The sequence below is a fragment of the Periplaneta americana genome, chromosome 10, assembly GCF_040183065.1.
Source record: "Periplaneta americana isolate PAMFEO1 chromosome 10, P.americana_PAMFEO1_priV1, whole genome shotgun sequence".
NCBI classification, from domain to species: domain Eukaryota; kingdom Metazoa; phylum Arthropoda; class Insecta; order Blattodea; family Blattidae; genus Periplaneta; species Periplaneta americana.
The window spans coordinates 122,368,131-122,386,674 of NC_091126.1; the positions used below are offsets into that span (position 1 = coordinate 122,368,131).

The window sequence follows — 18,544 nt, forward strand, 5'->3', positions numbered from 1 at the left end:
AACTGAACAATGTATATAGACAGACAGCATATTGAGTAACATAACGACGAAGTTCATATAAAAAACGTTACATATTGTCAAAAATAATTGACTGCATAATTTTTCAGGGCATTTAAAGTCATGCTACAAAGCCATGATGAAACAGAAGGGTCACTGAAACCTGAAGTTTTCCGAGGGCTTGTTAATTTTAGTTCGAAACTTGATGTTGCTTTAAGGCAGTGGTCAACACTCGCTAAAATGGGTAAAGGGTAAGCGGAGCAACATGATATGCCCCATCTCCGCGGGTAAGAGACGCTAGACTGAGGGTGCAGTGTGCTGATGACCATTGCTTTAAGGGACCAACTTTCTAATACGAAAGTATTTAAGGAGACATTGAAGAGCATTCAGAACCATGTTCTGTTCTATATGCTAGAAGTCTGCCAAGGTAAGATTAAGAAAGAAATATCGGCCCCTGATTTCGTTTTACTTATTTCGGACGAAACTATAGATATAGCAGCAATATATTAAATAGTTCTCGTGCTTCGATATGTTATGCCTAACAGGAAACCTATCGAAAGATTTTGGACCTCTCTCCCTCCTGCAGGACTAACGCAAAATCTTCGTCAGATTGTTTGAAAGTAACTTTAAAGAAAATAATTGATTGCCTTAATAAAGTACAGGGTGAACCAGCCAGAGCTAGATTCCTAACCACACTCATGGGAGCTGATTCATACGTAACGACACTGCCATATACGGATGATTTGTTCTGCACTTTTGCAGTTAGTATTGCATAATGATGTATTTACCGAATTCATAATTCATGTTCGAAATGACGTCCTTGTGATATCTGGCAGGCTGCACATCTCCTGAAGACATGTCCAGCAACTCGCTGCAGTTCGTTCTCCAAAATGGCTCGAATTTCATGCTGGATATTTTGAGTTCCTCAAGTGAATGTGGGTAATTCGCGTAAACTTTACTTTTAACCACTGAGATAGAACCATGCTTCGTCACTATAAAAAAAAAGACTGAAGACTGTGATACACCTATCTGCTGAGCTACACGGCGGGATGATGTTGTAGGACTCCTTTCTAGTCAGTGGCCAATTTCATCTAACATCTCCTGAGAACACACTTCACACATGTTCGTTTCTGATCCAGTTGTACAAAATTTCTTCACTAAATTGTAAATCATTGCTTTAGAACATGGGTGTCCAAAAGTCTATAGAACCAGGAGATATTGCACGTCAAGCATTCTCTGCTAAGGTCAATAACTTTCCATATAAAATAGGAAAAACAACCTTAAAGAATAGGCGCTGCGGGTTGCTTACACCAGGGGTTACCTCGTACGAGTTACAATTGGACATTATGCTTTACAAGGCTCTGGCGAATCAGGGAATGACTGATGGAAGTTTGTTACAACTGTTCTCCAAGATTTGTATTTCACAAAGTTGTCGTAAAATAAACACTCGTTGTTCAAGGCTATATTTCATAATGGACACACTACTGCACGCTAAATGTACAGTCATAGGCAGAGAAAGAACCGTTTTCTTGGGGGAGCAAAACAAAACCATAGAATCCCCATATAATGGGGTTATGGGGGACATCATTTACCTCCTCCCCCCATTATGGTACAGTATATCGGAATATGATAATTTCATAAAGGTACTTTTGGGGACATGTTTCTTACAGTGTTACACCCATATCCGCGATGTTTCGGACTGAGTTGTATAGGGCTTGAACTGTAGGTCTATTACAAATTTTAATAGGGCATAACTTATAACAGTCTCTCCCTTTTTCTCTCTCGTACAGAAACACATGCGTACATCAATAAAACTACGTAACAGTGCTAACAGAAATTTTTTTGTATGAAGTTTACTTTCCTGAAGATATCATATGAAATGTAAACTCTAATTATTTTATTTAATCTCGTCTTTAAGTTTGCACATTATACCGGGATCACTTTTCTTTTTTCTGTATTGTTGTGCAGTATGTTATTCATATTTCTCAAAGTGGCGGCCTGAACACCTGCAGACTTCTAACACATAAGTACAGGCTGTTACAAAAGAAACATTACAGTGCTTCCATTCCTCAGTGAAGTATAGGAATTCTTACACATTCAGAAATTTAAAACAATTATTATAGTCCAGACACATGATCTGAAGACGATTAATTACGGTATACAGTTGCACCCTCACTATGTGAACGTGTTTACGTAACTAAACACGAAACTACGTGAGCAAGAGGTCTGATCACTGTGATGACACAGCAGTTACTACGCATACGACTTTCTGCTGACTCACTCTGTAGTATACCAATACTATGATGGAACGAATGTTCCAAGCAGCCACCATTCAGTTGTCCAGGAAGGCTCTTCTCAAAGAGAATTTTAAATATGCGCATTATGTTCACTGCTAAACCATCTTTTAAATTTGTACTGCCTCAGGCAACTAGTACAAGTATTTTTTTCCGGACCTGAAGGAGATTCCCAGATTCTTTTGTAGCTCGTCACAGTGCACACAAACATTAAATGAAATGAAGTAAAAAAAAATGTACAAAATTGTAAAAATTGTAGAAAATTACTAAATTGTAAAACTATAAAAATTTGTAAAAATTGTAATTGTAATATTGTAAAATGTTGACATGTTCCACATCTTAAAGCTTCATTGCTCATGTAAGATCTATGGAATAAAATGAATGAATGAATGAATGAATGAATGAATGAATGAATGAATGAATGAATGAATGTACCTAATTCATCTGCTAGAAGATGGAGCTTTGAATCACACACTGCTGAAGTTGTATATGAGAATAGGAATTCACTAACTGAGTGTCTGGAAAATTTGAAACTACTTCTCGACAAAGTAGCATAATCACTCAAACATGAGGGTTACGTCTAAAATCAGAGCAACCAACATCCCAATTTTGGTTAGCCATCTTCTATAAACTCATGCCACATGTATTCATACCGTATGGTCAGTTGCAATAAAGATTAGCCGATCCACTTGAATTGAAAATAACTATTTCAAGTTTCCAAGTGTTCATTTAGAAGATTAGAGACATGGACATTGATTCTCTTGCAAGTGAATCCGAAGAGTTGCCTATGCCCTCAAAGAGGCAATGCACAGATTTTCGCACTTCCCAAAGAGGTATGTGACATAGTGATTCATCGAGAAAATGAAAGTTTTGAGTTCACTAATCATCTACTTATGGCAAACCTCTTCTCATTAACTGAGAGCTTTAAGAAATATGAGAAGCAGTTTCCATATACATGTCTGCAAAAAGCTTGTGAACCATATCCATTCAGTGATAAAATAAAACTAAAAACAGAACTCGAAATTTTGTATATATGTAGGACGATCTTCAGGATGAGGAAAGTGCAGTTAACCTTTTACCCATATAGTTCATTATCGATAGTAACTTAATTACAGCATTTATTGAAAGTGTTAAACTTCTAAAAGTAACAATAGCAATTCTGAAGCAGTAAGATGTTTTTTTCACACTTAAGCACGTAAAAACTTCCGTATGTAATATCATGACAGAAGAAAGATTAACAGGTCTGATGAAGCTGTCTATGGAAAAACAATTTCGAGATACTGTCGACTTCAATGAATTAACAAATTCGCCACAATGAAGAATAGGTGAATGGACTTATTATTACAAGTATTCTGCATAGTGTGACTCATTTTCTTTTTTCTTCATACATGGATACTCGTAATTATATTAAATAACAAGCTGTGAAAATGTGTTTTGAATTAGCATTTGACCGTAACTTCATTTAAGGTCACCAGCTGCCACTGTCGGAAGTAAACCATAATGTTTAATGTTAGTGTTGACAATACATTTTTCAAGAAAAAAAAGTTTATTCAAGAATTTAAATTTTATCCAACTTTCGACAGTTTAGATTATTACCTATTGGTGTATTAACAACTGCATCGTTGGTTGCACTTTGTGCTGCACATGAGCAGTATGCAAAAGCAGATCATCCCAAAGTTTTCAATGCCAATGTTGCTCTCTTTCGCTCGTGAGTACATACAGTGCTTCATAAGAGCAGCTTTGTTGGTCACCACTGAACTATATTAATGGAAATAAATTTTTTTCTTATTTCCATTTCACTTAATTACATGTTGAATTCTTTCGAACACCTTTTTTTGGTAGCATTTTGATTACTTCTATAATCTGAAATGTTTTCATTATTTCAGGGCAAATATAAAAAAAAATCTCCAGATGAGTGCGAATTGTTTTACATGGATAATATATTTAAAGTTGTGGAAAACATACAAGCTGAACATAAAAAAATGGTAATATTTTTCAGTATGTTGGCCTTTGATATCAATAAAATATTAATAAAATGTTAGTAGTCTATTGGTAATTATCATGTTTTACTTCCTTCACAGAAATCAGTCATGGAGAAGTATGCAATTGAAGGCAATGACAAAATGAGATATGTTCTGCTCAAAGTTATTTCTCATCAGGTATTTATTTTTTAAGTTCGTCAGCTTAGTCAGACTTCACTTCAACTTTTTACATCACAATGTGAAAGGAAGTACAATGTGTATACTAATTGGCTCCGCATGAGAAATGGCAAGCAGAACGCGGGAACTCGAGGAGTTGTGTTGGTATCGTGCAGGTAGAGTGAATGACCTTGGCCGCATTGAATGATGGAGGGTGGGAGGGAGCGAGTCATTCCTTTCCTCAAATGCATGTGTTCAAACCAGGCGCTACACAGTACCAAATTTACATCACTGCCAGGTAGAGCACTGCCGTTTGCTTCTCTGCAGAACCAGTTAGTATACACACTGTATGTGTACATATAATAGAGTGTCTACTGATCATGAGTCATGATTGTCATGGAAAAGTCAAGATTTTGAAAGGTCAGTCATGAAAGTGGTTTCCAGGTCATGAAAATATCTGTCATCAGCATAGCAAGTGGAGATATAAATTAAATGCAGGTAAGTAGATATTTATTGATATTTTTCCTTATTTTTATGGCACACAGTGATTTTCCCCAATGACTTACTAATAACATGCAGCTAATAATAATGCAGCTAAAATCTCACGAGCCACCAGTGATGACAGGCCACGAACTTTTCAAACGCACCTCGCACAGACTTATTTTACATGCAATAATAATGTTACTTTTAACATATAACCATATATTTTATAATGTTTGAAAAGTAAATACAGTACAAAACGTTAATAATAAAATTAACACAACTTAAAATTGAATTTGTATATACCATTTTTATATTTATCAATGCAGCATTTCGTTCTAATAATAATTTAATGCATAGTACCTTTCGTTCACTTCAAGTTACTGTGAAGGAAGAGCAGACTGTTTACATGTTAATGCCAATACTACTGAGTTGACAACAGAAATTACAGCTCTGTATTGGTAAGCTACACCTCTGAAGTACCGGTATACAATGTGCTTTACTCTAGCCCACAGAGCAACAGTCATGGACACTATAAGTCTGCACGATATGACGACACAACTTATACTACCAGCTTAAAGTGAGTTCAAAAATTAAATCAGTCCGAGCCCAGCCAGTGCTCATCTCAACTGTCAAAAGACACAGGTTGATCATGGACAATTTGGAGAAAATTATTGTTATGTACTGCAGAACAAATTATGATGAGTGAAAGTATTGTAATTTTTTCGATGCTGTAACTTTTGTTTCTTAGAAATAAATACAATTTTGAGGGTCTTTTATAGCATTTTAAGTGCCTATTTTATCATGTTATAAGTTTATTTTAAGTCCCTAAAGATACATTTATAGTGACCTAAAATCTCAGGTCTAGTAATTAATTATGAACTCGGCCTTACTTCCAGAATATTCTAACAAATCAAGTTAGAGAAGGTGAATTTTTTTGTAAACCTATATCTTTTGATGAGAGTTTAAACAGAATAGTTCAAAAAGGACAAATGATGGTTCGTTTCTGGACTCAATACAGTCTGTGTCTACAGGATATTTAACATCTGTATTTTTTAATTCTGCCAGATCTGCTGGTTTGAAGTCAAGTTTCTTGTATGATTTGAATAGTTTAAATTTGTCTCCCAAGAATATAATTCAGAATTCTATGGATGGCACAAATGTCAACTTAAGATGTTGTATGACTTGCAAAATTTCTACTTGATGGAGATGATCAACCAGAGATGTTCAATTGTAGCATGTAGTACATGGAACAATGAAAACTGCCCACAGTAAAAGTGGTTGGAATGTACATGACTTTCTTAAGGTGCTCTGGTATCTCATGAAGGATTTTCCTTAAAAAGAGGAGACTTCTTAAACATTAGTTGGCCTGGGTGGTGCAGTTGGTAGAATGCTGGCCTTCTGTGCTCAAGGTTGCGGGTTAGATCCTGGTTCAGGTTGATGGCATTTAAGTGTGCTCCTGCAGGACAAAATTCAGACACACCGGCAACACTGATATAACCTAGGCAGTTGCGAGTGTCGTTAAATAAAATAAAATTTACTATTTTTCTAAACATTATCTAGAAGACAACCTCCTCTGTGCAAAACTCGAATTTCTTATGACACTGTGAACTGAACTTAAGGAGTTTTAAACTAGGTATCAATCAAATGACTGTATTTTGCCATTTTTATAAAAAAAAATTTGTACAAGATGATGCATAGCATTGCATCAAGATTCACCAAGAAAAGTGTAATGGATCTGGCAACAAATTCTGTTGATGTTGCTAAACCATGTAATCCTAAAACATCTCACCATATAGATATTTTGTTGGAATTAGTACTTAGTATTCAGCAGGCCCCAACCAGCACAAAATGGCATTATCTAGTAAACGGTTAATTTGCGGACCCATTTTTATTAGAACTTTTGTGCTTCTTTTCGTTTTACTTCTCATTCCTAAATTTTTTACTATCACTTCTGAAACACCCTGTATATCTATGATAATACTATTTTGTAATAATGGACAAATTAATAAACAGTAATTGTACTGCACAGAAACTATTTTCATCTTTCAACTTAACTGGCTTGTACTAGAGATTAATTAAAAAAAAATGTATATTTTTTAAAATTCTGTACCCATTTTTACAATGATGCTATCTTAGATACGCCAATTTGGTATGTTCTGAATCATTGTGAAATGGAATTCGTATGAAGGTTTGGAAGTGTTGAAAATAATAGGGGAACCTCAAAACTCAAGGCTTTAAATTGTCAATGTAACCACTGTGCCACCTATGCCCCTAAGAAGTCCTGAATTTAACTAAAGAGACCAAGAAAAAGTCACGCATTTGGTGCCTTTGAAATCAGTAGACACCCTGACAACGTGTTCCCCTTACAAAACCATCCTTAAATTATCAACGTAAAACAAAAGGTGTCATTACACTAATATACATTAAGTAAAACAAAGGATGTCATACATATAACTTGTACTCCCACTTCAATAGGTTAGACTAATTATGCTTTTATATGTTATTATTTATACTTCAGTTGAACAATCCTTACTGTTAAGTCCTAATAGTGCAAGTCATTCTGCTAACTAATTGAATATATTTCAGGAACAGATGCATGTGACTAGCAAAGAATATGAAGAAAACGTAGTCTTCCGATTTAACCAATGCAGTAGAGTAACAGTGAAAAAAGTAGCAAAACTGGTATGTTATACTTATACAATTAATTGAATTAATTTCTATTTGTGTTAAATTTATGCCAATAAATCTGTGGTGACTATTTCTACAACCCCTATCAGTATATAGTAGTTTAATATAAGATACTTTATTAACTGAGATACATTAAACTAAACTTTAAGCTCGTTAAAAATTTTTCTCCCAAATAAGGAATATACAGAGCTTTTATTGTTTATGTACTGACTGCTAGTGTGCTGTTTTGTTTCTCAGCTGCTGGCAATGTCGCAGCCAGCCACACTCATACATTAACCCTGCGGTGTTTTGCTTCTTGGAGGCTGGGCATGTGGCAGCTGGTTTTTTTCATCAGCGACTGAAGGTTTCATCAACCCACAGCTCATGTTTTTTTCAGAAGAGGAATGGTTTCCACCTGATTGGTTGTGTAAACAATCAAAACCCTCGCTATTGGTACTCTGAAAATCCACATCGTGTATAAGAAATCCCTCTTCATGATAGGAAAGTTGGAGTTTGGTGTGCTGTTAGCGCAAGACAAATAATTGGTCTGATGTTTTCTGAGTAGAACACATTTTGTATACTCTTCATTGTTCTCAAATTGAGCATTTTAATTATTGTTAGGTTAAATATCATATATACCGATAGAACAAATGAAATCAGGAACATTACAGTTGCTGAACTTAATTGTGTCAATCAGAATATGTTTTCCCAGATACAACTCCTATTTAGCCAATGGAGGACATTTCCAGCATCTTTTGTAAGGTATGATTTTATACAAGTTTTAGTAGTGGGGTTAACATATGAGTATGGCTGGCTGCGACATGCCCAGCTGCCAAGAAGCAAAACACTGTGGGGTTAACATACGAGTGTGGCTGGCTGCGACATGCCCAGCTGCCAAGAAGCAAAACACTGTGGGGTTAACATACGAGTGTGGCTGGCTGCGACATGCCCAGCTGCCAAGAAGCAAAACACTGTGGGGTTAACATATGAGTGTGGCTGGTTGCGACATGCCCAGCTGCCAAGAAGCAAAACACTGTGGGGTTAACATACGAGTGTGGCTGGCTGCAACATGCCCAGCTGCCAAGAAGCAAAACACTGTGGGGTTAACATACGAGTGTGGCTGGCTGCAACATGCCCAGCTGCCAAGAAGCAAAACACTGTGGGATTAACATACGAGTGTGGCTGGCTGCGACATGCCCAGCTGCCAAGAAGCAAAACACTGTGGGGTTAACATACGAGTGTGGCTGGTTGCGACATGCCCAGCTGCCAAGAAGCAAAACACTGTGGGGTTAACATACGAGTGTGGCTGGCTGCAACATGCCCAGCTGCCAAGAAGCAAAACACTGTGGGGTTAACATACGAGTGTGGCTGGCTGCAACATGCCCAGCTGCCAAGAAGCAAAACACTGTGGGGTTAACATACGGGTGTGGCTGGCTGCGACATGCTCAGCTGCAAAGAAGCAAAACACTGTGGGGTTAACATACGAGTGTGGCTGGCTGCGACATGCCCAGCTGCCAAGAAGCAAAACACTGTGGGGTTAACATACGAGTGTGGCTGGTTGCGACATGCCCAGCTGCCAAGAAGCAAAACACTGTGGGGTTAACATACGGGTGTGGCTGGCTGCGACATGCTCAGCTGCAAAGAAGCAAAACACTGTGGGGTTAACATACGAGTGTGGCTGGCTGCGACATGCCCAGCTGCCAAGAAACAAAACACTGTGGGGTTAACATACGGGTGTGGCTGGTTGCGACATGCCCAGCTGCCAAGAAGCAAAACACTGTGGGGTTAACATACAGGTGTGGCTGGCTGCGACATGCTCAGCTGCAAAGAAGCAAAACACTGTGGGGTTAACATACGAGTGTGGCTGGCTGCGACATGCCCAGCTGCCAAGAAGCAAAACACTGTGAGGTTAACATACGAGTATGGCTGATAATGTCCTTGACTGGAATATCTGAGAGAGTCAGCAGCTTTGGAGGGCCATCGCAGGCACGATCTGAAAACCAAGTAAGACAACCAGAATGGTGAGGAAAGAATGATGAGGGAGGAAAGAAAGTGGCGAGAATGATTGGAGTTCCATATGCTTGATAAAGTTACCTGATATTCATCCATAGGAGGGAAAGACCCCCAAAAAACTCACCCAGGCAACTCATCCCAAGAGGGGAATCGAACCCCACGAAGACACTACCACAAGACCACAGTGATGAACCAAGATGAACCTTACAGTGTTTTGAATTTATTTTACCCGAACTTTAATAAAACTTCACACATAGTCATGCTTGATATCTATTTTTGGTCCCACCCATGACAAGATTTCAAAACTGAATAATATTAAAACTGAGGCAAAGATTTCTTTAAAGTTCACAAATTATAGAATATTTGAATGTCAAGAGTGCATATCATACAATAGTTCTTCATTCTTGTTCCTACTGAATTAAATATTTGCCATATGAGCAGAAAAAACGCAATGCAAATGTCCCATCCACGACAATGAAATGGACCTTATTAGTTACAAACTCCACTGGCAAATATACTGTAATAGAGCTGAATTTTATTAGTATCTGTTTTGAGTATATCGTATACTATGCGAGTATATTAGTACAAAATATGTTGTTGTTGTTATCTAATGCTGGGCTTTGGCAACGAAGCCATTAGCGTTTTTGCTCTCCAATATTTCTCTGTGGTGGATCCATCAGGTAGAACTTTACAGGTTATGAGATGATCTTCAGTCATTTCTTCTTCTTTGTTGCATAGAGAGCAATTTGGATTTGAGTAAATTCCTATTTTATTCAAGTGTTTGACCAAATAATCGTGTTCTGTAAGCAGTCTGAATTTTGCTACTGCAGATTTACGTGGGATTTCTGGAATAACTTGTTTTTTTTTTTTATTAAAATGCTCCACTTTTTATCTTTGGCTTTGGTACATAGTGCTTGGTTTTGCTTGATTTTATATTTATTTTTAATTAGTCTTTTGATGGATGTAAAAGGTAGGCTTGTATTTGTATTCTGAATTAAATTGGATCCTTTTTTGGCAAGAAAGTCAGCAGTTTCATTTCCAGCAATTCCGCAATGTGCAGGTATCCATTGCAATTGAATTCTTTTCTGTAGTTTTGGAAGTTGTTGGATCATTTTGTGACATTCTTTAATTTGGATTGACATCATTTTATATGAATTTATTGCATATAATGTTGCTTTAGAATCAGAGAGAATGACAGCATTTTGAAATTTGTCTATTCTGTATAGTAGGTGTTGGAGTGAGATATGAATAGCCATTATTTCCGCATTAAAATTTGTTGTATGATGTCCTGCTGGTTGATAAAGTGAGAATAACGCACACGTAATTCCTGATCCTGAGTTGTTATTGATAGTAGACCCATCTGTGTAGATATGTAACCATTCTTCTGGTGGGTATCTATTGTTCACAGCTTCTAATGCCAGCACTTTTAGTACAGGTTTGGAAGTTTCAGATTTTGTAACTGGTTCTTCTAAATCTAGTTGAATATTAATTGGTTCGGTTAGAAGGTTTTCTCTGCTTAAAATGTTTTCTTTAGATTTAGGGAGATTCAATTCTGTTTTTATTTCCGTGACTTTGGACAGGAAACTTGTTTGTGTTTTCAACTTGGTTGGTTGTAACAGTCTTTTTTCCCATTTTGTTGTTAACCGTAGCATTTTTTCATGGTGTGTTAGTGCCTGCTCCTCTAGAGTGAGATATATTGGAGGGTTCCGGGTTAGGGCTTGCATTGCCGTGATTGGGGTTGATTTTGCTGCACCAGTTATTAGTCGCAGGGCCTGATTTTGGCATACTTCTATTCGATTCTGGTTGAAATTATTTGCTGTAATTAATACCTCCGCATTGTAGAGAAGCATTGGCTTGATGAATGTTTTGTACGTGATGTTCAAAGTCTGCCGATTACTACCCCACTTGGCTCCAGCTAATATCTTCAAAATTGGAAGTCTTTTTGTTGATTTGTTTACTACTGCTTCAATACGATTTTTCCAAGATAATTTTGAATCAAAAATTGTCCCTAAATATTTCGTTTCATATGTTTGTCTCAGGTTTGTTTTCTTCAACTGTAGATTTAGTTCTGGGATTTTTTCTTCAAGCTAAATATTTGAAACGTTGTTTTATCAGTATTTATGGCCATCAAATTGTTGTCAGTCCACTTTTCTAATAGGATCAGAGCCTTTTCCATTGAAGTTTTGGATTTGACTATTTGTGGGGAAGATGTCCACATGACCATGTCGTCTGCAAAAAGAGCTGTCTTTATTTCTGGGCTAGTACAAAATATTATGACTCCTTAATTATATAAGTACGTACAAACTAGTCTAAGATTCAATGTAAAATGTGATCTGGCACTTGGCCAGTAGGCTCAAGCTGAGTTTGGCCCCAAAGACAATGAAGCTGTGCAAGTCTGGTGTAACTCCAACTTGGATTTAACTTCAAGACTCAAGAAATTATTACTATATCTCCTACTCTTTACATGTAAATCATAACTAGCTATGGTTTCACAGTGGCACTGTATACAATAACCAGATTTCTTTTCACGAAAATCTAGACTTTGTGCGCAGATTTACAAATATTTAAATTTAATAAAATAACAGCGGGACAAAATATAGAAAATCTGTTCACTCTAACAAAAAAATTCAGGGATGCAGGACACCTAAGCCCAATAAAGAGGACAGTCCCATTTCTTATGGGATCTATATGGCAGCCTTATACAGACTGTTGTTCAGTCAACTGTCCAAAGACAGATTATACCAACAAATATTACCTGCACGTAACGTTGTACATGCTTGTTCACTCCAGTGGTTAGTCGCTGCCAATGAACGAGACTTCACTATAAGTAATTTTCAGGAATTTCCAATGAGATCACATTTGAAAGTTGAAATACAAGATAGTATCAAAATCAAATGATTTACAGTTTTCTTTCGCGGATAAAAAATAAATTATTAATTTTGGAATTTTTTCTCTTCTAGGCAGTAGAACTAAAACTTGAACGAAGAATTTCAAGAAGACGCAGGGTATGTACATCTGAAGTAATTACGAGAAATACATAAAATATTAGGTTAATTACGTACACATAGCTATCAGATACATTTGCGAAGTGTATGATTGATTGACTTAAAAAGGTGTTGCTTCAGTAACGGATATGACAAGAAATTTTTCTCATTTGCAAATCTTAGAAAATGATTCTGGTATCGACCTATTTAAAGGTATGCACTACTGAGTTTTAAAACTTCCACAATTTTTATCTGATTTCAATGAAATTTTAATCACTAATTTCTTTCATTAAGATTAGATATATTGAAATTTTCAGATTTTTCGGTTTGTAAATTTGGTCCATAAAAAAATTAAATAGGAAAATACATAGCCTATATTACGAATAAACCAGAATAAACATGAATGAAGATATTTTCTAGTTTCATAGCTTAACATTTAGTGAATAACTGAGTAAGGGGAAAGTGTATTTGTTTCTTGTTATCATTTTGTAGTTCGAAATAAGAAAAATATTGTTGTATTTATTTCTTAAGTCATGCATAAAAATTATACTGACTGTATTTTTCAAGTGGCATAAAAAATAATGAACAGTTTCATAGAATACAGTATTTAAAATATGTGGTAAAGATTTCATTGCAATATCTTATTTAGTTTTTGAGAAATCTGATTTACTTGACTGAAAAATATAAAAAAATATCATATCCAGGAAAGTGTATTTAAAGGTAACTACCTGACATTCAGGTTAGCTTACAGACCCTTTAAAAGAATTAATATTTAGGTCACCTACAATTCGAATAGATGGCTGGGTAGCTCAGTTAGGAAAGTAGTTGGCTACGGATTGGAAGGTCCAGGGTTCGATTCTGGGTGATGGCAGGATTTTCTCATTGCCAAACTTTCAGAACAGCCCTGAGGTTCAATCAGCCTCCCATCAAATTGAGTACCGGGTCTTTCCTGGGGGTAAAAAGTGGTTGGAGTGGGGTGCTGACCATACCACCTTATTCTAGTGCCAAGGTCAAGAAAGCATGGGGCTCTACCTTCATATCCCCCAAGTGTCTTCATGGCATGTGAAGGAACTACCGCTATCTTTACAATTCAAATAATGAAATGAAACTTTGCACAAATATTTCTCATAGATCAAATGAAATTTGGTAGGAAAATTGAATAATGGTAAAAATTGAAATGTTCCATCAGAATTCAGTAGTGCATACCCTTAAAAAAGGCAATAAAATACTCTAAGTATAATGTCGACGCCATAAAAACATAGAAACATTACTACCCCAATCCAATTTCAGAGCATGGCAAATATGTGAGAAATATGTGGTTTTGATAACTAATCAAAAGTACAGTAATAAAGAGCATAAGGATTTTAAAAATGCTTAAATTTAATTTTGAGGTTGGTAATGAAGTACAACGATACTGGTACCTGTAATATTTGCCAACAATGAACTCAGGAAACAACTTTAATACATAGGCCTACCTACTTTTGTGCAAATTAAGAATTTGTTATACTTATATCAAAACAATCTTTTCGTTTTGTGACTTTACAAAGTTAATATTTGTAACATTTTAATTAGTTTTATAAATAAATTAATTGTGTAAGAATGATAAAATCATGCAATAGTTTCAAAGTAGGGAAGTTCATAGAGAGATATACAGTGTCCATAAAAACACTCCTTGATATCAAACAGTTATAAAGTGAAAACTTATTGGAATATTTTTTCACCTTTTGTGGCTACAGTTTCATCAACTCATAAACTTTCATGTGGCATCAGTTACAGTTACAGACACCTGTTGCTCTGCAGACATCGATGCGATAATCTAGCTTGGACCAGACTCTCTGCAGAAAATCTGGTGTGATTGATTTTATAGCTGCAGTGATGTGTTCCTGCAAATCATCCTTATTTGCGGGTAGAGGAGGTACATACCTGTACACTTTGTCTTTTATGTACCCCAAAGGAAAAAGTCACAAACAGTTAGAGCCTTTTCATACTAGGACACCGGTGACGGTCACTGATAGAGATGCATTCGTTTGAATTGGAGCATTCATACCAGGACACTGCAGTGTCTGACCCAGTCACAGTGACTCACCCTCTACACATGTGACGGATAAGGTCACTGTGTCCAGACCAGTCACTCCCTGACATACATTTCTTTGAATTGGATTTTTCACACTGGGACACTGATCACAAGACACAGCTTGCAAATTGCTAACAGAACACTCACTCAGTACTCGAGCACAGTGAAACTAGTCATAATCCAGCCATGAGTTTAGATTTGATTAACACAGAAGATTTTATAAGTGAAGTAGAAAGTCGACCTGCTATTTGGGATGACTATAGCAATAAAGTGATGAAAACGAATGCTTGGCAAGAAATTATAGCTAAGTTTGTGCCTGATTTCAATGAGAAAAGTATGAATGAAAGAAGCAAAATTTGTACCTAAGTTGCATATTTTCTTTCCCACCGTAAAAAATTATAAATTACATTTCATGTGATGCTAAGTAACGATATGTGGCAATACGGTTTGTAATTTGTTACCATATTAATTTACAATGGAAAGTTATATTTAACAATACATAACATTTAGCATTGAAGTACAACTATACACATCACAACACTATAATGATAGAAAAAATAAACTTAAATGAAATGTTAACAAATAGTAAGAATAAAAGCATTCCAGATTTATATAATGGTATAAAGGAATTTAAGAATGGATATCAGGCAAAACTAAACATGATCCAGGATGAGAATGGTGACTTGCTTGCAGACACTCATTCAATTCTGAACAGATGGAAAAACTGTTTTGGGCAACTACTAAATGCACATAGGCCAAATAGAAATGATCAGGACGAAATTCAAATACAAACTGCTGAGCCATGTAGACCAGAACCCACACTTGCCCCACTTCGATTATTGTGATTTTCTACTGACTGACCTCATTGTCAATCAGTCGCAAAAATTACAACGTGTTCATAATTCTTGTGTTCGCTTCGTCTGCGATATCCGTCGCACTGACCACATTACCCCATCCTTCCAAATCCTAAACTGGCTACAGCTTAACGAACGTAGAAATTTTCATTCTCTTGTTCTCCTTTTCCAAGTCCTTCACACTTCTACACCTACCTACCTTGCCTCCTGTTTCAGTTACCTGTCATCATATCACAATCTCTTCACATGCACGCATAATAGCCGCATACTAGCCATACCAACACATAAGACATCATCGTATTCATCATCATACACAATCTCGCTCTCAAGCTTGTGGAATACCCTATCCAGTGACATCAGAGACTGTCGGAATTTAGTAGCGTTCAAAAAGCAAGCTTATTAAGCATTTTCTTACTGCATAGAGTAGGTTTAATTTTTAATTAATCAATAAAAGAAAGCTTCTCTCTTCTTAACTTTTACAATAAACTGTCTAGCTTTTATTAATCAGTTAATCTTTTAGTACTTTGATTTTTATTGTATTTGTAAATTTAATATTAATTGTAATTATAATTGTAATAGTATTATTAATATTGTAGTTATAATCCCCTGGTAGAGGAGAAGAGAAGGCCTGATGGCCTTATCTCTACCAGGTTAAATAAATAAATAAGTCTCCAGGTATCGATCAAATTCAAGCAGAATTAATACAAGAGGGTGGAAGCGCATTATCTAGCGAAATTTATAAACTTGTACCAGAACAATGGAAGGAGTCCGAAATTGTACCTATTTTTAAGAAGGGGGACAAGACTAACTGTAGTAACTTTCGAGGAATGTCACTTTTGTTGACGTCGTACAAAATTTTGTCCAATATTCTTTTGAGAACATTAACTCCATATGTAGATGAAATTACTGGGGATCATCAGTGCGGTTTTAGACGTAATAGATCGACTATTGATAAGATTTTTTTGTATTCGGCAGATATTGGAGAAAAAATGGGAGTATAAGGGTACAGTACATCAGTTATTCATAGATTTCAAAAAGGCATATGACTCGGTTAAGAGAGAAAGAGTTTGGAAGTAAATCCCGAAAAGACAAAGTATATGATTATGTCTCGTGACCAGAATATTGTTCGAAATGGAAATATAAAAATTGGAGATTTATCCTTCGAAGAGGTGGAGAAATTCAGATATCTTGGAGCAACAGCAACAGTAACAGAAGCTTTATCAGCTAGTCTGCTGTCAAAAAGTCTGAAAGTTAGAATTTATAAAACAGTTATACTACCGGTTGTTCTGCATGGATGTGAAACTTGGACTCTCATTTTGAGAGAGGAACAGAGATTAAGGGTGTTTGAGAATAAGGTTCTTAGGAAAATATTTGGGGTTAAGAGGAACGTAGTTACAGGAGAATGGAGAAAGTTACATAACGCAGAACTGCGCGCTTTGTATTCTTCACCTGACATAATTAGGAACATTAAATCCATATGTTTGAGATGGGCAGGGCATGTGGCACTTATGGGCGAATCCAGAAATGCATATAGAGTGTTAGTTGGGAGGCCGGATGGAAAAAGATCTTTGGGGAGGACGAGACGTAGATGGGAGGATATTAAAATGGATTTGAGGGAGGTGGGATATGATGATGGGGACTGGATTAATCTTGCACAGGATAGGGACCAATGGCGAGCTTATGTGAATGGCAATGAACCTCCGGGTTCCTTAAAAGCCATTTGTAAGTACCTAAGTAAGTAAGTATTGACATTAGCAACCACAAATGTTCACATAACATTTCTAGTAATCTTTGTTATACTTTCCAACAGCTCATGAAGAGCAACAATGAACTTATCAGTGACATTTTTATAATATTTTAAAATATATAATATACTACTACCAGTTAAAATCTGTCAAATATGCTCAAAATAAAAGAAAATAAAACAACAGTAGCTTAAAGTAACAGAAAGTTTTTCATCTAATGAGATAGCTTTCCTCAGTATTGTATCCATTCCTGTGATTTCTAGCAGTGAATATCTGTGTAATGAACGTTTTTTCTTCATCCTCCTCCTGTTGTATAACAGTAGGCCTAACGACAAAAGATCCTAACTCGAATCCATTTTACTAACTAATCACAAATTGTTTTATCAGAAGTTACTAACTAATCAGTTGGCAATACTAGCTGTGTTCGACACCAGTGACCCACGAGTGTTCATTGCAATCACCAGTGTGTCCCAGTGTGAAAAGGGCCTTAGATCCAGTGACCTTGGGGGCCACTTGAGAAACATCTGGTCTTTTGTCCGGAGTGACCAATCCATCTATTTGGCAGGTGATCATTGAGAATTCTATGGACAGTGGTGTCAGTGCAGCGGTACTCCATCTTGCTGGAAAAGGTAGTCACTTACCTCAGAAAATTGTGAAATCAACCAGTTGGTTAGCATTTACAGGTAATTTTGACCAATAACAGTTTGATCCCCAAAGATAAACGGACCGTACACTGTCTGCTCTGATATAGCACAAAACATGTTACATTTTGGAAAGACACATACAACCTCCAGGGTAACATGCAGATTCTCACCGACCATATTCCTGTTGACCTTTCCATTTAAGTGGAAAGTCGCCTCATCACTGAAAATGATCTTTGACAGCAGGTTATCATCATTTAAAATTATGGAAAGTTGCCTCATCACTGAAAATGATCTTTGACAGCAGGTTATCATCATTTAAAATTATGGAAAGTCGCCTCATCACTGAAAATGATCTTTGACAGCAGGTTATCATCATTTTAAATTAACAACTGCAGATTCTGGCAGAATTCAAGTCACGTTGTATTGTCTTGAGGATACAACTTCTGGACGAATTGTAACTTGTATGGGTGATACCGAAAGCATTTGTGTAAGATGTTGCTTATCACGCTTTTTGGGACTTGTAACTCTGTACTAGCTCTGCATGTTAAATTTTTCGAGCTCCTCACAAAGGTTTCTCTGATGCAATCAACAAATTGCTCCAAGACCAATGGTTGGCCTGAATGTCCCTTTCTCTGATCACAGATGCAACCT

General features: G+C 36.4%; 1 protein-coding gene and 1 long non-coding RNA gene across 2 annotated transcripts in view; one reads left to right on the top strand and one right to left on the bottom strand.

The window, feature by feature from the left end:
• Nucleotides 1-18,544, bottom strand: part of LOC138707999 (uncharacterized) — a 109,415-nt gene that overhangs the window by 42,387 nt on the left and 48,484 nt on the right. The window lies entirely within an intron of this gene.
• Nucleotides 1-18,544, top strand: part of LOC138707296 (uncharacterized) — a 67,176-nt gene that overhangs the window by 22,662 nt on the left and 25,970 nt on the right. Inside the window, exons 4-7 of the mRNA XM_069836613.1 lie at nucleotides 4,178-4,276; nucleotides 4,373-4,450; nucleotides 7,499-7,594; nucleotides 12,553-12,597. Of these exons, the coding sequence (XP_069692714.1) occupies nucleotides 4,178-4,276; nucleotides 4,373-4,450; nucleotides 7,499-7,594; nucleotides 12,553-12,597 (318 nt within the window). The remainder of the gene's footprint in view (nucleotides 1-4,177; nucleotides 4,277-4,372; nucleotides 4,451-7,498; nucleotides 7,595-12,552; nucleotides 12,598-18,544) is intronic.